General features: G+C 32.2%; 2 protein-coding genes and 1 long non-coding RNA gene across 4 annotated transcripts in view; 1 reads left to right on the top strand and 2 right to left on the bottom strand.

Annotated features, from left to right (window-relative positions):
* Positions 1-194: 194 nt before the first annotated feature.
* gukh (NHS actin remodeling regulator GUK-holder) overlaps positions 195-13,226 on the bottom strand; it is a 52,697-nt gene continuing 39,665 nt past the window's right edge. Inside the window, exons 8-11 of one of the 2 annotated variants that reach the window (XM_015332226.2) lie at positions 12,811-13,176; positions 2,760-3,480; positions 2,144-2,639; positions 195-2,065 (exon numbers count right to left, since the gene is read on the bottom strand). In XM_015332226.2, coding sequence (XP_015187712.2) covers positions 1,148-2,065; positions 2,144-2,639; positions 2,760-3,480; positions 12,811-13,176 — 2,501 coding nt within the window. In that variant the 3' untranslated portion in view covers positions 195-1,147. The remainder of the gene's footprint in view (positions 2,066-2,143; positions 2,640-2,759; positions 3,481-12,810; positions 13,177-13,226) is intronic. The other variant, XM_089171442.1, reaches the window with a different exon arrangement.
* LOC149032854 (uncharacterized) overlaps positions 3,487-13,226 on the top strand; it is a 33,290-nt gene continuing 23,550 nt past the window's right edge. The window contains exon 1 of the long non-coding RNA XR_016176192.1: positions 3,487-7,608. This is a non-coding gene — a long non-coding RNA (uncharacterized LOC149032854). The remainder of the gene's footprint in view (positions 7,609-13,226) is intronic.
* On the bottom strand, positions 9,730-12,804 carry LOC149032855 (uncharacterized). The gene is made up of 2 exons (XM_089171447.1): positions 10,229-12,804; positions 9,730-10,059 (listed from the first exon to the last, which is right to left on the bottom strand). Exon 1 carries the CDS (start codon positions 12,800-12,802, stop codon positions 11,843-11,845), a length of 960 nt encoding a protein of 319 aa, XP_089027573.1. The 5' UTR covers positions 12,803-12,804; the 3' UTR covers positions 9,730-10,059; positions 10,229-11,842.

Genomic DNA, 13,226 nt, shown 5'->3' with positions numbered 1-13,226 from the left:
TATATTTTTTTTTTTATTTCGTTATTTTCAGCAAAGTACAAAACGTAATTTTCAGCTTAAAAATAGTTTTTAAATTATTTATCATTATTCTGGGTTGCGTTTGCTTTCTCTTTCTCACTTTCTTTTATATCTTTTGAGCATACAGGAGAAGAAATAAAAACAAAATGAATTTTTTTTTTCGAAAATACATTGCCGACGTGATACTTATACAATCGTAATACATAAATACACATTCATATGTATATCCAACATTCGTAAAATAAGTTAATTAAGGCAACTCGTCTGTCTCGTCGTTATTATTATACACATTAGTCTTTTCTTGACTTGAATATATTACTATTCTCCATTGTATATCTATTATATATATACAATCTTTTTTTATATTTTACGTAAAATCCTTATTATCTTTATAAATAAAAAATACAAAATATATAACTAACAAACTAACTAACTACCCCGACTAGACTAGAGCAAGCAAACGACTTCAAGCCAGATTTATACGTAATATTATTATTATTATTATTATTATTTTTTTTTCTTCCTTTTCAATAATTATCGTCGATCTCTTATTTACATAAAAAAATAATTAATTAATTCTATCGTATAGAAGAGAGGTACAGGTTGCGCAATATAATATCGCAAAAGGCGAACAATAAATTAATAACTTAAGATGAGATAAGATTGAGGATTAAGTAGATTAAAAAAAGTAACAAAAATTCTTCTTTTTTTTTATCAAAAAAGAACGCGCGATAATTTATAAAAATGCGAACGATATTTTTTTTCTTTATTCTAACGATTTCGCGTATCACCTTTATATGAGCCTTTTACGAGTTACAAAAGTAATTCAATTTATTCTTAGAATTTTTTAATAGATTTTTGGTATATTAATGGCTCATATAACTTCATAGTACCTTTTTGGTTCCATGGTTTCTTTTTTTTTGCTTATTTTATTGATTTTTTTTTCTTTACGAAGAACAAAATATATTATTACGCGATTTTTATATTCGATAATCGAGACTACGTTATATAAGGCATTAATATATGTATTTTATATTTAATGTTTTAATCTTATTGCTCATCAATCTTAGCAGTCGGTTTGATTGATAAATAAATGTGTGTAAATATAACTAATATTGTGTTTTTTAGATCAGAGAGCAGTTTCTAGGGTTGGTGCACTCGGACTACGAACAGTAGTAACGTTTTGAGAATTAACGTGCTTCGGTGATTCTGATCTTGCACGAAAACGTTTGCCAAAGTAAGCACTTTGTCCTTGTCGATTATTAGAATTCGGTGTGCTGGCTAGAAATTGAGCTCTCGCCAATTGATTGCTCAATCGTCTGGATTCGATCGCGTTTACGGCATCTAATCCTTTCGAAGTTATTTGTGCAGAGTTCTGCGAATACTGTTGAGACATATCTGTATTATTATTATTAGTAGTAGTAGTAGTAGTGGTAGTGTTGACAGCACTGTTTTCAACTACGGTAAAAGAAGATAAAACTTTAGGTTCGGTCTGTGCAGTTCTTTTCGGTGTGCAATTATCTTTCTTGTTATCAAAGTACGAATTGGATATCACGGAAGACAATCTACCGTCACAGGATTCAAATGTATTGTCCTCTTTCATCGTATTTCGTAGATTATTAGGTTGAGGTGGATCGTTGCCGAGATCCAATTGTCTTTTGCTGTTCAATCTCGAGATAGGCGAGGTATTCTCTGGGGACGGTTTCATAGCCTTTTCTTCAGCTGCCGTATCTTCGATAATGGTCGAGGACAAGACGTCAGTTCTTGGGGTTTGGAATCTCCATACCGATCGAGGACTCATTACTTTGGTCAAAGGAGTTTGCGAGAAATTGACGATACCAGGTGAATGCAGCAGTTGTTGGTGATGTTGCTGTTGTTGTTGTTGTTGTTGTTGCTGCTGTTGCTGACACTGTTGTCGGGAAAGTTTTAATTGTTCAGCTGCCGAGAGTCTTGTAGGTCCAACTTTAACGCTCTGTTGAAGAAGCAACCGTTTGAAATCTAATCGCGAAGTACTCGATGGAGAATGAATCGCTTGAGAAGTGGGTATCTGAAAGATGAAAATAATACAAGTGTTTTTACAGAAATAGAGATGATTATTCTTCTTCTCTTTTATCAATTATCTTACCTCAGTTTGTTTTTGAGATTCGGGACTCCAACTGTGTCTGTTACCTGGCGGTGTTTTAATAAGAGAATTCATTGAACCGTAAGGTGACATGTTTTCACTGTCATCTTTAATGTTCAATCTCTTCTTTGATTTATGAATCGCTGTGAACAGTTCCTCGTTGGACATTGTACTTTTGCTTGGCGATAAGATCAAATTCGTCGGTGTGTTTCTACCGGAAGAAGAGGAGCCTTGAACGGGTGTACTCCTGCCGGAAGAACTTGGTACGGGGGACGGAGAATTGGCAGTTGTTAAAGCGAGACGTTCGGCAACGGTTCGAGACGATCGTGCTATAGGAGTGGATGATTCGAACCCATTACCATAACCAACACCGATGGGGGAAATAGAATCGTGATTTAAGAGATGCGTACTAGCCGGTGGCATCGCGATGGGTTCGTTGATGGGAGAGAAAGCTAAGAATCGATATCCAAGTGCGGATTGACTCAATGGCGTTGTGAATCTATAACAAACACAATTTTCAAATGAATTATAATCAATGAGATTTATTTAGTATTTAAAATTTGAATAAAACAAATCAATGATTAGATCGGTTATTATTATAATTGTCGATCCATCTCACCTATTTCTGACATCAACGTTCGGCGTTGTTTGCTGTTGTTGCATGAGTCTCTTCCTTTTCTCGAATTCCTCCAACTTCCTATTACCTATCGCGAGACGAACCTGGCCGGTAACCTGTTCGGGAACCTGCTTAGGAACCTGCTTGGTAACCTGCTCGGCAACGGACTTTCGTCCTTGTCTGATTAACATGTGCATTGCACTGAGGGAACCATATCCAAGACCTCTCGTGATGTCCGGAGTGACGCTTCGTGGTGGTTCGATTTCTCGTTGAGCACGTCTCGTGGGTAAAGTATAGAATCTCTGTTGATCACAGTGAGCCCTTCCGGCCATGTTAAATCCTTGATTCTTTGTATTTTGTATTTGAACCGGTTGACGCTCGCAATTACGTAATTGGTGATCACAGTAATTTCTTCCTATCCTATTCTGTTCGATAAACTTTTCATCGTCATTATAACAACGGTAATGATCCTTGCTGCTATTGTTTCGAGTACATGTATTATTTTTCTCATGGTATACACGTTTTTCATCGTTATTTCCTTGATTTCGAATTTCTTCTTGATACATTCTTTGACGATGATTACCTTGATTGGTATCCTTCGTTATTATTTCTTTGTACTTGTGTGATTTTTCTTTATCCCCTGGCACGGGTTGTGGTCCGATGTATGTTGCAGATTGTTGCATCACTAGAGATTCCGACGGGACAACTAAATATATACCATTATCTGAAACAACAAATTTTAATTATTAATTCTATTTTTATTTCATTTCACACTAACAACGTTTGTGTTTTGTGTTTGTGTGTGTGCGCGCGATATCTTTTTCTTTTTTTCATTTGATGCATGACACATATCACGTTTTAATGAAATATTGTTAGAAACTTTTCATAAAATTACAATTCAATATTAAGTACGTATTAATAATCAAATAATTTTCCATACTTTGCAGTATTTATTGTGCAATATATTGATTTCATTTATTTATTGTTACTTATCAAAAAATAGATAGATAAATAAAGCGCGTATCGTACTATATAATAAATAATAAAATCATATATGTGTTATAATATCTATGGGTTAGTGTAAAAAGCATAAATGCAAGCACGTTGCGGATAAGCGTGTAAGATAACGATAAATGTGAAAATAATTATAAAACATAAAACAATGACATGCAATACACATATATAGATATGCAAAAATGCGTTTTAAATGCATAATAATAATAAAATATATTTTTTCGTCATAATATACTCACAACAATTGATTGATTGATTTATTTTTCTTGCCAAATTATAAAAGTGCGTACTCACCGAGCAATGGAGCAAGGGAACATGTGATAGTGTGGGTGAATTACTATTGAAGGATGCCACACGTGCGTTAGGTGCATTCTTTTCTCTCTCTCTCTTTTGTTTTTCTTTTTTTTTTCTTTTTTTCTATAAAACTATAGGGTGTATATATGTACAGTGATACAACCAATTGAAAGAAATAATACGAGGAAAAGAAAGGGTTGGGAATTTGGGTTAAAGTGAACCTTAATCAGGTAAGATTAGATACACATGTATATATATATATATATATAGATATGTTACGTTAATACATACAGAGACAGAAAAAAAATGTTAATAAAAAAAAATAATATCGCAATAATAATAAATAATAATAGTTAAGGGGGGGGGCTGGTAAAAGAAAGTGAAAAAAATAATTAAATGCAATTTCATTCATTTGTTTGTTCATTTTTTTTCTTTTCTTTATCATCTTCATTAATAATGACGTTTCTATTCACATTATATTTATAAAATAGAAAAGATAGTTATATATATATATATTTATAATACTATTCACATACACATACATTCTCGTAATGGAAAAAAAAATAAGAAGAAAAGAATAAAAGGAGTTCGTAGAAATTCGAGTGATTTTTTCGTTCGTTCGTTCGTTCGTTCGTTCGTACTATTTACAAAAAATACGCGTTCAGGATTATAGACACACATTTCGATGTTTTCTTACATATGAGCTTACTGTTTTTAGTTGTCGTTGAAGGAAAAAACCAGAAAAAATAATATACATATTTATAAAAACTTACATAAAAAAAAAAAAAGAGAATAAGAAAGAGAGAAGAAGGTGGGGAAAAAAAGTAAAAGGAAATAAAAAATAAGAAGAAGAAGAAGAAGAAGAAGAATAAACAAAATATAAACTTAACTCTTTGCGGCATAGAATTTCAGATAATAAAATAGCATAATATATGAGCATGTGTAGCTATTGCAATAATATTTCGAAGGTGGGACTTAAAAATGTCCCACCAAATGTGCATTACGGTGTATCAAAAAGGTGAGACACACTTTTAATCTCATCGTGCCCCAAAGAGTTAAATGTTAAACGCATATAAAACACGAATAAGTATACATGATTAGAGCATGCTCCCCTGCCCAGATCGTAAGTACGTCCCTGTATATGTTCATGTGTGTGTCTATGCGTTATTTTAGTTGCAAAGCTCGATAAAACAAATAACACTAATAATTAATTATTCTCATTTTGTGGAGAGGTAGATAAAAAGCAACAATATGCATAATCCAAAAAAAAACAAATATATTTATTTATATATATATATAAGTAAAAAAAGAAAATCCCTTTAGTAAATTAACTGTAAAAAAAAGGATTTCTTCATAGTAAGTTTAATTCGTACTTTTTAAATTCAATTATGTATATTTGTTTTTTCTAAGCTACTTCGACCACCTGTGAACATAATCATTAAAATTGTGCACGTAATAATAATATATGGGTGCAGATGCATGTAAAGGTGCTAATAAATTATTTGATACACAGCAGGTGATTTGTGATAAAAAAAAACCATGAAAAAAAAATTTTTTAAAACAAAAAAACAATAAACGGTGCAAATTGAAAAAAAAAAGTTAGTTTTTTGTTAGTGCTGGACGATACTTACAAAAATATGGAGAGGCGAGCACGCAACATGAGCTTAACAACAACACATGCGATAATAAATAAAATACACAGGACAAATTTCAAGGCACATTTACAACTAATATTTCAGACTCATGCCCACGATGTTGTTTCTTCTCGTGATAGTTTTTTTTTGTTGTTCGATGTTTTTTATTTACGATATAATCCAAATTTTTTGCAATATTTATCCCACCCCCCTTTGCACTCGAAGTATTTTTTTTTATTTTTCATTTCTTATATTAACCAACAGCTCACAAAGCAATTTCAAAATAGATAAATCATATTCACATATTATGTTGTAAACCAGGGGTAGGCAAGAGCCTTTTGAATCGGAAGAGCCAAAAATTACAATTTACAAAATGTTTTCTTGCCAACAATAAATAGTACTCGCATAAATAAGGGGTTGCTGACCCCTGATTGTAGACTAAATTGAATTTGCTTTTTTTTTTTTATTGTCTCAATAGCGGAACCCTCGAGTGCAAAGGGTTAAAATACAACGATATAATACAAATTTATGTATACGATTAATTATTATACATTACGATGGCGTATCGCGATAAATGTATTCTTCTATGATATACGAATTATCAAGTAAAAGAGAAATAGAAAGAGACAAGGAGAAAGAGAAAGAGAAAGAGAAATAGAGAGAATGAACTAACATCTTTATCACTTATTATACTAATTGTGTCAAAAAGACAAAAAGTAAAACGACAATTAGATTGACATTTACAAGCTGTATATTTTATAACTGAAATATATTTTTAAATAATTTCAACGAATTGTCAACATGGTAAATTTAATCTAAATAATAATAATAATAATAATAGTCACGCTATTTGCAGTCGTATTTCTTTCTGTCTTCAATTTGATTATTCGAAAATAAAACAAAAGTGAGATTGTTCATTCGCCATCGTCCATGTAATCGTTAACCATAAATTTAGCATTATTTTTATGTGTGTTTTATTTTTTTTATTTTTTATTATTATTTTTTATTTTGAAAAGTCACATCGTGTAACACAGTCACGACCTGTAAATTAATTCGTGGTTGTGTTGACTTCGACGAAGAGGCGAAACTCAATTTTTCAAAATCTAATTGGAATAGAAGAAAGAGAAAAAAAAACTTGTTGCAAGAAATTCGATACGGACGGTTAGTTCAGTAAAGGAAAAAAAAAAAGGTTTGTCTGTTTTATAAAAGAGAACGAAGCAGTGAATTATTTCTAATCGATCAAAAAAAGAAAAAATCACAATTTTTGATAAATAATAACAAAACAATAAAATCTCACCAGAACGATAACGATAATCGATATTATCAATGTCCCTGAAAGAAATAAAATCGAATGTGAAAGATTATAGGGGAAAAAAAGGAGAGTAATGTGTGATAATCCAGATTCTAAAGTATACGTTTTGTGCTTTTTTTATGTTTATGCTAGGACGAGATTCTCTTTCATATTATATATATATACAGAGAGAGAGAAAGAGATAGTATGTATAGGATTTATCGAAGCTGCAATTCGCGTGACTGAAACGATGCACGCTGGAAACTCTGGTAAAAGTGCACTTTTATAGATAAGAACGCACGCGCCACGAGATTTTCCTATTTCTTGCTTTTCTTGTTTTTGTTACATTCCGTCATTCCGGTATCTAACATAAGCCGCAGTAGAATAAGAGACTTCTTGAAAAAGAACAAGAAGAAGAAGAAGAAGAAGAAGAAGCAAAAGTTCCACCTATCGGTGGAGAAGAAGGAAGGAAGGGAAAAAAAAATTAAATTTTTTGTCTTCAAAGAAGTCTCGTTCGTAACTCGGCGTGTTTCAAAGTGTGTGTGTAGCAGCTTCTTCCTTTTAAAATAGAAAACGAAAGAGAAGGTTTGCAAGAATGTTGCAAGATGCATTTATTTAGGTAAATATTTGTTCATAGTTTTTTTTTTCCTTTCTATCTCTCTCTCTCACCCTCTCTCTTTTTATCTTTCCGTCTGTTTGATTCTCTTTCGCAAGGATTTTTGTTCTTGTTGTTGTTATCCACGAGCTGCTACAATTCCATAGCGTGTCAATATAATGCGCGTTTACCAATGATAAGAGAAACAAAAGTTTGAAGTATATTACACTGAGATAAGGGAGAGAATTTATGTGTGATTATAGTAGTAAGAGTTCGCGTGGGTCGACTTGATCAAACGATGATGTCATCGATATCATTTCTAACAATTACGATGATCTAATGAATCCTCTATATATACACATTTATACTACATTTAATCAAAATATTCGTAATTGATATGATCTGTCATTTAAATCGTATGATTTTGATTAAAAATCTTTCAAATGATATTCGAGATATGTTAAAAAATTCATTTCTTTTCTTTCTTTTTTCTTTTTTTTCTTCTTCTTCAAAATAATTTTTGTTCTTTTATTTTTCCTTTTAAATTCGCGCGAAAATAGCGGATTTCTTTTGAACACAACGTTGATATTGAATACGACGCGACGTGACCCGACTTTACGATGATGATAACTACCAAACGAAATTTTCCGTTGCCGATTAGCAAATCTTACGAGTTTCTCTATGTGAATATGTGTGAGAGAGAAAGAAAGAGAGTTTATAATGAAAGTATATATACATATATGTACGTATAAGTTTAAATGGGATACATCGTTGTCAAGATTTAGGATGAAGTTTATGTACAAATACGTACACATAATCATCATCTTTTATATTTAATCGGTTAACTTTAAACAGACATAGATAATTGTGTGATAAATCTTTCAATGTCCCCTCGTGAATATGTTATCTTAGATTTAACACGTAATATAAAAAAATCTTTTCTTAGATATGAGGAAATGAAAGATTACATTTTAATTTATACATGTATAATAAATAAAATAATAATAATGATTTTATTTTTTTTTTTGTAAGGTAGCAGTAAAGGCTACTAATAATTATAAAAATAAAATGGATATGGGTTTCCATGTATTTTTATTAAGGTCTTTAAATTGTTAATCATTAAAAATCATCTTTAGGTGCATGTTGATAACGAAACACGTAATCTAGTAAATGACATGACATGACGACCAGACATTCGGGCGACGTTATGAAAATCTAAATCGAAGAAATGTGATAGGAGAGATCGATAAGAGAGAATCGACGACGACGACGACGATTATTCGCATAAACAGTGTCGATAGAAAAAATTCAATTTTTTGTTGAAGAATAGCCTGGAAAAAGAAATCAAGATCATTTCGTAAAAGGACACATTGAAATTTCGATTGAATAAGAAAAAATAGGTCGTGTTATTATAATTCAATTAATACGAAATTCGCGATAACTGGAGTTCATTTTAAACGACCATCAATTTTCGTCACGTTTTTTGACACGAGTTTTTACTCTTGCTTGATAAGGATGTGATCCGCGAAATAAAAAAAAAACAAAAAAGAGTATCTTTCATAATTAATCTGTCACATTGAAATAGTATCAAAGAAAAATATTGACACATTCAATATCTTATAATATTTGTATATACACGCGTGTATAAACATATGTTCGAATTTACGAATTACATGAAACGAGTAGTTGCTGCTTTTAAAGAAAAAAATAAATAAATTTCTTAACGTAAAAAATGTGAAGTTCCCCTACTACCATCTGTGGGGGTTTGAAAAGGGGGTAGCCAATTGCATTTTCTTGGTATTGAATATCCATTGAAATTAAGAATTTACGACGTTTCTTGGCAATAAGATTTGCTAGAAGATGCGCCTATTGCTTGGTTAGTTTCAAACGGGAGGAAGGGAGAGGAAATATATTATGGTATACGGAAAGGAATAAAATTATGCGAATTTTCTTTTTTTCTTGCCCTTTTTCCTTTTTTTTTTTCTTTTCTAGCGAGTAGATACTATCGGGTTAAAGATAAAGAAGAGAAGAGGGGAAGGAAGGAAAAAAAAACGTTCCGGAAAGTGAGTTCGACGATTCGCATGGAATCCGCCTATGAAATTTGCTTTTTCGAAAAAGTAATAACAGTAAAAAATATAATTGTAATATTTTATATTAATTCTAATATTTTTCTTCAATCATACATTTTTGCAATTAGTGTTTCTATGTATTTTTATGAAAAGTAAAATGTTCTATTGATTTTTCTTGAATTTAAATTTGTATTTTTGTTGAGATGTTTCGAAAATTCGATAGGAAACGATCATTCCATTTATCATTTTAATTTTTTTGTAATTTTTGTATGATACATGCATAGACATAAACACACACACACAAACACATGCGAAAGTTTCTCTTTGTGCATCATCGTTTATTTTATTTGCTTATTAGTTATTATACGAGAGATTACAGTACTTGTAATAATAACTTCTTGGTCGTCTAAAAATATTAAAAGATGAAGAATTATTATTTTATTATGCCAAATGATGATTTGTTCGAACTGAGATCAATAAAGAAGGAAGGGTCATAAAAGTGATAGAAAACAATGAAAACAATTTGATGTTATGAATAAATGAATAATAATAACGTTTTTGAGAAAGTAACTTACTTGATCGTCTGGTAGCAATGAATAGAAAATGTCTCGCCAACATGTTTAAAATATTGTAAAATAATAGTGTGATCGTCGTCGAATTGGTTAAAAGCAAGAAACAGCTGTTCAACGGTCAGATTTGATAGGAACGAGTACCGAGACTGGCGGCTGTTTGTCTACCGAACTAAGTATTCCCCACGTTCACTGATTCACTGATTCACTGATTATGACTTATCGTAGAATTGCGCGGGAAAAATTGAAATTTCATCCGCACGGTTAAACAATAAAAGATTGTTTTATTACTCGTAAGCATCGGTACGATTTCAAAGTTAATCCGAAATTTTGTTATTTATTGTTAATAATTATTTAAAGATATTTTTTTATTAACGTCAGGATGATTTATCTTGAAATTGTTGTAACCACTTATTACAATTCAGTTGATTTAGTTCTCTAATAGAGTTTAATTAGACTGAAGAAAAATAGTGCACGGGAATGTTAATGCACACGGTAATGCAACGAGTTCGGTGGATCGAGTTGAACTGAAGTCTGGTAAGCGGGTTCCAAGGAAGTATTTCTATCCCCACGAAATGAGAGGGGTTAAAGTTTTTTGTTTATCAGAACCTTTGGAATTATCAATTAGGATAAACATCGGCCGTCTGATGCAACTTCGTTTATTATTGAATCACCAGCTAATGACGTTGATAAGGGCTAACAAAGCTCCATTAGGGGCTCTCCCTGAAACTTTCCTAGCTTATAAGAGACCCCGAACTTTAACCCTTAGTCGTCGTTTACATTCCAACGGAAGATTTTTGCCCTATTGAACTTTGAATTTGGCGACAACTTTCCTCCTTTTTTTTTCCCCTCGTGTGAGTCATCAAACAACGCATAGTTTTTCATTGAAAGTAACGTTTATACACGAATTCGTAAATAAAAATAAATACGGGCCACGTTTTTTATCATGAATCTGGATTCGCCAAGTGTGTATATAACTTGTACATATATACGACAAAGATGAATGAAAGTTATTCGAAAAAGTAGATATATATATAATTTATCTTTATATTAATCTTATAATAATTGGAGTCTTCGTTGGGGATATTTATCTATGAAAAATTTATTGATATAACTTTTGAACTCTGAAATTTTCCATAAATCGAACAATGAAACAGATCTATAGAAAATGACATTTATCTTTCTACGAAATGTTCAATACGAGAGGATTCATCAGATGAATGTGTGCAGCTTGCAGCTGTCCAGACTCGAACGTAATTATATAGAACTAATACAATGATGATTTATACCATATCTCTTTGCTTCTAACTTTTTACTAATGTAAGAGAGAAAAAGGAATCGTTAAATCTTATTATCTTGACCGTCGAACGGTTCGTTTAGCTCATGCATGATGCCCCTATCATCTCGAGACAATGACACTCGTCTATCGACACTTCCTTCTTCTTTGCATAACGCCAATCCCGAGATAACTTTGATAACTTCGAACTATACTTTCCGCACTAATTATAATTACATGTGTAATTGGTCCTCCTTGAGTCTTGTTTGAATTTTTACTGTATAAGGTGGTGTAACACAGCACCAATTATTTTTTATTAACACATGGAACGTATTCATTAATTTTTACCAAATTTCAGTGTCATTGCCAGAATATTCGAGAACTTTGACAGGTTGTAAATCCAAAGCTCTAGGTCTTGGGCTACTCGGTATTGTTATACCAATAGTCATAGAAATTTTTTTGTTAGTTTCGTAATTAATGTTAGATTCGATTGGTGGTTCTGGACTAGAAACCGTTTCAGGATAATTTATTCTTTCTTTCAACAATTCCTCGCGCAATTCTTCGGAAGGTGTGCGAAATATTTTCGACGATTTTTCATTACCGCTTGAAAATTTTTTGATAAACATTATTGGACTGTTAGCCATGCGATAACTTTCGCTACGTTTTACTTTACGATCAACTCTATCGTCTTGTTTCATTTTCTTAGTTGAATTATTAGAATTAGATTCGGAATTATTTGTATAATCAACGAGAAAATTTTTATTTATCGAATCGTTATCGTTCGTCATATGGAAAAATGTAGAAAATGTAGAAAATGTTTGTTGCTCACCGTTGATAATTCGTTCAGATTCTATCCTATGTTCTATTTCGTTTTGACCAATTATTTTTCTACAAAAGTTAGGAGTATCAAAATCGGAAATCAATAATTTTCTACTTAATTTAGGCGTGTTACCGCTAGGTTTTAAGATTTTTGGACAGAATGAAGAAGGTTTTTCTAAATTCTTGGTATTTATCAATTCGAGATTACCAGAGTTACTGTGTAAATTTAATTGTGTTCGTTGATTTATCATTTCGACTTTGTTCGATTCGACAGGATGATTGTCATCAAAATAAGTCGTTCTGGTGGGATCAAAATTAGTTGCTAACGCGACACTGCTAACACTGTTACTCTTTTCAAAAGCAAATGGTTTCGCGTCTTCATCGTCAGCGTCATCGTCATCGTCAGCATCATTATTGTCATCGTTATCAGATCGATTACGATGCGATGTTTCCAAATTTCTAATAACATTATCGGAGTTCGCCATAATCTTACCTTCGTCACCAGCTTGCATGTTGACGTAAGCTCCCCGTACTTGTTTGTGAGGACTGGTGGGACTCTTAGGACCCACCACGGTAGCGGGTGTTCTCACGTAATCCGGACTTTGGGCCCTGTCCGGGCTTTTCGCCGCCCGAATTATGAGTTTACCCAATTGTGGTGACGTAGGCGGTGACGTAGGCGGTGATGTAGGTGATGTAGATGATGTAGGTAATGGTGATGGTGATGGGGGTATGGGTGATGGTGTTTTTTGTTGACTGCTGTCTACGGTGTCGTGACTTTTGATCACTGCTCGAACGTTTGGCATTGCTCGACGCAATAATGGCGATGGGTTAGGTGATATTCCTTCTCTTACGAATGGACCTAACGTGATTACATATTATTTTTTTTTTTATTAATATTTATATTACTTA

Source organism: Polistes dominula, unplaced genomic scaffold (assembly GCF_049000335.1).
Source record: "Polistes dominula isolate Pdom_NZ unplaced genomic scaffold, Pdom_raw_medaka contig_26, whole genome shotgun sequence".
Taxonomy (NCBI): Eukaryota; Metazoa; Arthropoda; class Insecta; order Hymenoptera; family Vespidae; genus Polistes; species Polistes dominula.
Note: the sequence above shows the minus strand (reverse complement) of the source record. Positions and strands in the feature narration are given on the sequence as shown.